We start from the raw sequence: 7,704 nt of genomic DNA, 5'->3' as shown, positions 1-7,704 counted from the left end.
CTCCAACGACTTAACAGAAAGGAGCAAACCCCCGGTTGAGTAGCGGGGATGAGACGAGTCAACGGCACCCCGCCCCGCATTCGCAGCTCGAGGCAGCCTCAGCAAAGAGCCTGTCCCCTCGTCGCCACGATTCTCCCTCCCCCGCCCCCGAGAACTTCTGGAACAAGATGGGCCCGACTCTACAGATGAGGGCGAGCTTGCCGCGGATACGAGACGGCGCCAGAAGCGCTGCTCTTCCTTGTCGTGTTCTTGCGAAAGGTAACGGAGCCGATGAGAGTGCAAAGCACAAAGTCTGGAACAGCATAAGCTGTCAATCAACGGTCCCTATTATTATCACTATCATGAACCTGTTAGCTACAACTGGGGGTAAGTCGAGGCGGGGAAATCAGCCGAGAACCGAAAAGGTCTGCAGAAGAGGCGGGAGGCGGGCGTCTGGAATGGAGAGGGGAGGCGGGGGAGAGCCCACGCCAGCAGCCAATCCAGCTGTCCCCGGGAGGAAGAGGAGGAGCCACCGCCGACCCCAGGACCTCCCTGCTCAGTCCCGCGCCGCGCGCCTGCACCCGCGCAGCTGCTCTGTTCCCCGCCTCCATCCCGAGCGTGGCCGCCGCTCCTTCCTCGCCAGACATGTCCTCAGGTGCCACTCCGGCTGCCGTGAAGGTGAGATTAGACGTCCTGGCTGCTGCGATCCTGCCTGACCTGTACGCTGTCTCTCTCTTCCGGGAGGACAGCGCCTCTGGGCCGTGCGCCTAGCGGGGGCGCCCCCGCCGCGGCGGGGAGGGTCTGCGGCTTAGCCCGGGGCGGCGAGCGAGGGACAGGAAACCACGGCAGAGTTTGCCATTGCCTTGCCTTAGATCTCAGCTGCTCACGCAGGGCGAAGGCTTCCCTTCGGAGAGGGGCCGCGAATCGGTACTGCAAGTACCTTTCTGAGCAGATGGGTCAGGCTGGGGCTGGGTGTGCCACGGGGTGGGCACCTACAACCCCTGAGGGTCTCCTCGAGCCCTGAGCCCTGCCCGACTTAAACGCTTCCGCTCCGACTTGGCCCTCTGCCCGCGGCCCACGTGGGAAAACTGCATGCTTGCTCTTTTGCAAGCTTCCGGCTTTTTGTTTGTGCTCTAAACGTAGGCCTTCTCTGCTTTGGGAACTCTAGAGAGTTTTTACAACACCGAAATGGAGTATAGGAGTACTGGGCTGCTCCCTGTTTGGAGGCCTCTGGCTTTAACCTGCTTTGCTGTTGTTTAGTCGCTAAGTCGTGTGGGACTCTTTGGGACCGCATGAACCACCATAGCTCACCAGCCTCCTCTATCCTTGGGATTTCCCAGGCAAGAATACTGGAGTGGGTTGCCATTTCCTTCTCCATAGGATCTTCCCGACCCAGGGATTGAACCCCGACTCCCCCTTGGCAGCGAATTCTTACACCATTGAGCCACCAGGGCAGCCCAAACTGCTTTGTGGGCAACCTTGGAAGGTGGAGATCAGTTTCCTTGCCCTCGGTCTTCAGGGGTCTCCGTATAAGGGATCATTGTACTGTGGAAGCTTTGACCAGTAGTTCCAAGGTTTGCAACGAGTTTCCCAGGGGCTTTTAAACAGTTTTTCCTGTTGGTCCTTGCTTTGGGGGGGGGGGGGGGGGGGATGTAGAATTACAGTCCACAGAAGTAAATTAATGATCAAAAAGTTAACATCGCTTTCAGGCCTAACCAGCCAAGAGGTCAGTTAACTTGTCTGGCTTTAGACATTCTTGGCTGATGAGATAGGAAGGTCCATGATTCCACGTTTTGTGGAATCAGTTTTCAGTTCCCCTGGAGAAAGCAAATCTGTGGTCAGTGTGTACTCAGCCAGAGTGATTACCTTAGTAGGCCCTTGCAGCTATCAGAGACACTAGATGAAAAGGGGGTGGGGTGGGCAGAGTTGCAGTCACACTTAGGATACTAAATTCCTTTTTCCATTTCGAAAAGAATCTTGCATTAAACAAGTATTTGTAGACTACCTCTTCCTTATCAGTCATAGAGAACAAAGCAGAATTTTTACAAAGCTCTTTTTCATTTCAGTAAAATGGGAACCTTACTGTAGGGTTTGCTAGGACATTAGAATGTATTGTCTTTTAGCATGTGGCTGAAACTTATTCAGTGGTAGTGCTTCCAAGTGGGGGAAATGAGATTAATTTTGATTATCTTTTTTCCAAAAATTAAATTAGGTTGCAGCTTTCAGTGGGCAAGCAAGAAACTATTGCCTTTCTCTTACAGGAATGCACTTAGAGTGACGTTAAAGATAAAGAGGGGTGATATTTAAAACAGTCTCACTTTAACCTCGTTTGGCATTCTCCCTACCACACAGTTTCCCTGTAAATTAGTGCATTTAAGTGCAGAATGGGCACTGTGATTAGAACTCTGATGTAAATATTGAATGATGTATATTTGTTCTTGGCCAGCTGCTGAAGATAAAATTAATAGGTCCAAATAGTGCTGGGCCTGCCTGCTGATTTCTCTTTGGAGTCAGAACAGGTGAAAACTTTGCTGTTGCAATTCCTTTATTCCTACACCATTTCTGCCAGACTGTTGAGGCAACGTCCTATATAAAGAACACGAGATGGTAATGTCCTGAGCAAAATAAGCTAATGAAAATCATACCGTAGCCCCAGATCATAAACTGTAGAGCTAGAGTGTTCCTTAAGACCATATAACCACACATACCTCTTTTTTCAGAGGCCCAGAAAGGTCACCTAAAGAGTCCAGAATTACACAGCTGGACCTTGACAGTGATTGAACTGGTGTAGACATTCCACCAGTTAGATGCTGTGAGCCATTTCTGAACTCTGACACATGTGGTCCCTGTGCCCTGTTTTACTGTGTTGAGAAAGGTCATGCAGCTTTAAGGAAGAGGGAGTATAAAGTGTGTCCATAAGCAAGCAGCCTTCCAAGTGCCTTCTGGACACTCTCCCACAGAATTAATAGCAGCCAGTGTCTGAGAGGACCTCAGATATACCATATCCTACGGCACCAGGCATGGGCAGGTGGCATGCTTAACCACGTAGAAGGTTTGAACCAGTCTCTGCCATTCTGAGGGGCTCCTTTAATGCGCCATGGCTCCCTTAGGCAGCTGCCCAGCTTCTACTCTGACAGATTAAAAATCAATCTTGTTTACATGATTGCTATGACAAGGAGGGGATGTGGTCCCATCATAGTTGGGTAGTGGGCTGTAAACAAAATGGTAGTAAGGGGGATGATGGGCCAGTTATGGAGTGTAGACTGTGGAGGACAGGCCTTTGAAGCTCTCCCTTTTGCTGGCTGAGTGTGGACCTTACACTGAAAAGTCCTTGAGTGACCTTAAAATCTGGTAGACAACCCGCAGACCCCAACTGGAAACCACATGACGAGGAGCCTTTGTTTTCTGCCTAGAGACCCAAGGACAGGATGGTTCCTCCCTTAGTAGAACTGTCCTGAGCATTGTTGGACATAAAAGAAACACATCCTGGGTCCCTTCTCCCCACAAAATGCTGGTAGCACTCCCCCAGTCATGGTGACGGCCAGAAACGTCCCCGTGGGCTCCCAGGCACCTCCCAGGAGAGCCTCCATGCTTGGTTGGGCACCCCTGAAGCAGAGACCGCCTGGTGAGGAGATGATACAGCCAGGGTTGTGCTCTGAGTAGCAGAGAAAGACAGAGATAAGGGGCTTGTTGTTGTTGCATTAAGGAAGGCTTTTTTTATTTTACTTTTGCTGGAGGTGAGAAGGTGTATAGAAACAGTGACAGATATAAATGCATTATTTCATTTGATTCTCATAGTTGTACAGATTAAGGAAAGGCTGGGCTTACCTGGTGGCTAAGAATCTGCCTGCAATGCAGGAGACCCAGGTTCGATCTCTGGGTTAGAAAGATCCCCTGGAGAAGGGAATGGCAACCCACTCCAGCATCTTTGCCTGGAAAATTCTATGGACAGAGGAGCATGGCGGGCTATAGTCCATGGTGTCATACAGAGTTGGACATGACTGAGTGACTAACACTTTGACCCATTAGAATAATACCTTGACTTTGCAAGGAGAGGTGGGTTAAATTAAAACCATGATGTTCTGAACCTGCAGTTATTTTAGATTAGCGCTCCCACCCCGAGACCTCAGTTAATGTTACTTGTTCAAAGACTCATTCTCCAAAAATAGTCAAATTCTGCTCAATGTCACTAATCATCAAAGAAATACAAATCAAAACCACAATGAGGTCACCTCATACCTGTCAAAATGGCTATCATCAAAAAGTCGCCAGGACTTCCCTGGTGGGCCAGTGGTTAAGAACCTGCCTGCCAGTGCAGGGGACATGGGTTCGATCCCTGGTTTGGGAAGATTCCACAGGTGCAGCAACTAAGCGCCTGCACAACTGCTCAGCCTGCACTCTAGAGCTCGAGAGCCACAACTACTGAGCCCTCATACCTAGAGCCCATGCGCCCCAACAAGAGAAGCTACTGCAGTGAAAGCCCACGGACCATAGTGAAAAGTAGTAGCCCCTGCTCACTGCAACTAGAGAAAAGCCCCCATGCAACAAAGGAGACTCACACAGCCAAAAATAAATAAATAAAGGGCATACAAATATCATGTTGATGGGAGTAACCTAAGTGCTCATCAACAGATGAATGGATAAAGAAGTGGGGTGTGTGTGTGTGTGTGTGTGTGCACAGTAGAATCAGTTCAGTTCAGTTCAGTTGCTCAGTCGTGCCCGACTCTTTGCGACCCCATGAATCGTAGCACGCCAGGCCTCCCTGTCCATCACTAACTCCCGGAGTTCACCCAGACTCACGTCCATCGAGTCAGTGATGCCATCCAGCCATCTCATCCTCTGTCGTCCCCTTCTCCTCCTGCCCCCAGTCCCTCCCAGCATCAGAGTCTTTTCCAATGAGTCACCTCTTCGCATGAGGTGGCCAAAGTACTGGAGTTTCAGCTTCAGCATCAGTCCTTCCAAAGAACACCCAGGGCTGATCTCCTTTCGAATGGACTGGTTGGATCTGCTTGCAGTCCAAGGGACTCTCTAGAGTCTTCTCCAACACCACAGTTCAAAAGCATCACTTCTTCGGTGCTCAGCCTTCTTCACAGTCCAACTCTCACTTCCATTCATGACCACAGGAAAAACCGTAGCCTTGACTAGACAGACTTTAGTCGGCAAAGTAACGTCTCTGCTTTTGAATATACTATCTAAGTTGGTCATAACTTTTCTTCCACGATAGAATATTAGCCATTAAAAAAAAGAATGAAATTCTGCCATTTGCAACAGTGTTGATGGACCTAGAAAGTATTAGGCATAGTGAAATAACTCAGAGAAAGACAAATACTCTATCACTTGTATGTGGAATCTATGAACACATGTCTGTAACAAAAAAACAGACTCAGAGAACAAGCTAGTGATTACCAGTGGGGAGAAGGAAGGGGGTGGGGCAAGATAGGGGTATAGAATTAAGAGATACAGACTACTCTGTATAAAATTAAAAACCAACAAGGATATACAACACAGGAAAATATAGCCAATACTTTGTCATAACTTTGAATAGAGTATCATTACAAAAGTTGAATCACTTAGCTGGAACTCTAACACTTTGGTCACCTGATATGAACAGCCAACTCATTGGAAAAGACCCTGATGCTGGAAAAGCCTGGACACAGAAGGAGAGGGAGGCAGCAGAGGATGAGATGGTTAGACAGCATTATCAGCTCGATGGGTGTGAACCTGAGTAAACTTCAGGCAGTAGTGAAGGGCAGGAAAGCCTGGAGTGCCGGAGTTCGTGAGGTGGCAAAGAGTCAGGCACAACCTAGCGACTGGACAACAACAATGCGATACACCTGAAACGAATATTGTAGCATAACTGTACTTCAGAAATGTTTAAATAGTCAAATTCTGAGGGGTTAGGAGTTAGAACGTCAACATATGGATTTTTAAGACACAGTGGCATCCATAACCATCACCTACTAGGGTGGCTTACAGAGAAGGGCCTCCTGTCAGAGATGGAGCCGCTGGCTCTCACCATGGACCATATTGCAGGTTCTGGACAGGCTCCCAGACTGAGACATTTGGCCACGCTCCCCGTACAGCTGACCTTCCAAGATTTTGCAAGACTCTGGCTAGAAGGCCTCACAGCGAGGTCAGCCCATTAAGAGGAGGACTTTTGTCGGCTGTACTTTCAGACCTGTCAGTGGTGACCAAAGCTGAAGGACTGCAGTGCTCAGAGCAGGGGTTGCTGCCAGCTGGAGCTTTGGCTCTTCCCTCATCATGGGCTTGAAGAACTCAGAGGCAGCCCATCTCCCTGGCAGGGGCTAGTCTCACCTGCTCGGGGTTATGGTATTTTTGAGAGTGCCTTCATGGAGTTCTAGGTTCCTCCATGTAATATTTCCAGGCTTCAAATTGATGGTGAGTGGTTGTTGAAAACAAGTGATGTATGTGAAATCAGTTGCTGGTAGAGTTGCACACAGAGTAGGGGTTAGCATGAACCCTTCTGGCATCATTGGAAATAACCATTCTTGCCAGGTAAGCCAACATTTAGATAGAATGCTTTCACAGTCTCAGAAGTCAAGCCCTCTCTTGTTTTTGAAGAGTCTGACTTGGTCTGCAAGTGGAAAAAAAATGTGGGCAGAATCAACTTAATGTTAAAATCTAGCAGTGGCCTTAAATGACCAGGGGATTCTTCTTTCCGAACTGTATCTTGTGTAGTGAAGAAGTCCTGGCTGGGCAGAACTGGCCCAGAAATTCCATCTCAGACCTTGAACACTTCTGAGCATTCTAGGGTTGCTTGGATGCATGCAACACCTTGAAGACCTGATACATACGCATGAGGTCCTGGATGGACTGCCCCCTCCGTTCTGGGGTGGTTCACTCAGATGCCCAGAGTTGCATTTCCATGCTTGTTCTGTGACTGGTCCAGAGCTTGAACCGAGCATCAGTTCCTTCCTAACATGAAGACAGGTTTCTAATTGTTGTTGTTGTTGTTCAGTTGCAGTCGTGTCCAACTCTGCGACCCCAGGGACTGCAGCACGCCAGGCCTCCCTGTCCCTTACCATCTCCCAGAGTTTGCTCAAGTTCGTGTTCATTGCATCAGTTCTAATAGGGTAGGGTGTTATTATGGATTCCAGGGTATATTGGGAGGTAATACATCATAGTGGTTGAGTATGAAAACCTGGGTTCCTATCCCAGCTTTGCTCTTTATAATTTGCTCTTTGAAAATTCTTAAGTTTTGTGTTTCTGTTTGCTCTTTTGTAAAATGCGTATTAACACTATAGAGCCTATTTTACAGGATGACTGTGGAAAGTAAATGAAGTAAGGCCACTGAAGCACTTAGCACAGTGCCTATGATGTGTCAATGAGAAGACACAGTTCCTTTATCAAGGCAGATACTATGTTGACCATTTGAATTTAGAGACTGGAGGGGAATGACAAACACTCTTTTCCAGCAACACAAGAGAAGACTCTACACGTGGACATCACCAGATTGTCGATACTGAAATCGGATTGATTATATTCTTTGCAGCCAAAGATGGAGAAGCTCTATACAGTCAGCAAAACACAACACGGGGAGCTGACTGTGGCTCACATCATGAACTCCTTATTGCAAAATTCAGACTGAAATTGAAGAAAGTAAGGAAAACCACTAGACTATTCAGGTATGACCTAAATCAAATCCCTTATGATTATACAGTGGAAGTGACAAATAGATTCAAGGGATTAGATCTGATAGAGTGC

General features: G+C 48.1%; 1 protein-coding gene across 1 annotated transcript in view; it reads left to right on the top strand.

The window, feature by feature from the left end:
- Positions 1-553: 553 nt before the first annotated feature.
- Positions 554-7,704, top strand: part of MTAP (methylthioadenosine phosphorylase) — a 42,261-nt gene continuing 35,110 nt past the window's right edge. Inside the window, exon 1 of the mRNA XM_068974122.1 lies at positions 554-657. Within this exon, the coding sequence (XP_068830223.1) occupies positions 625-657 (33 nt within the window). The 5' untranslated portion in view covers positions 554-624. The remainder of the gene's footprint in view (positions 658-7,704) is intronic.

This window comes from Capricornis sumatraensis, chromosome 6, assembly GCF_032405125.1.
Source record: "Capricornis sumatraensis isolate serow.1 chromosome 6, serow.2, whole genome shotgun sequence".
NCBI lineage: Eukaryota > Metazoa > Chordata > Mammalia > Artiodactyla > Bovidae > Capricornis > Capricornis sumatraensis.
Note: the sequence above shows the minus strand (reverse complement) of the source record. Positions and strands in the feature narration are given on the sequence as shown.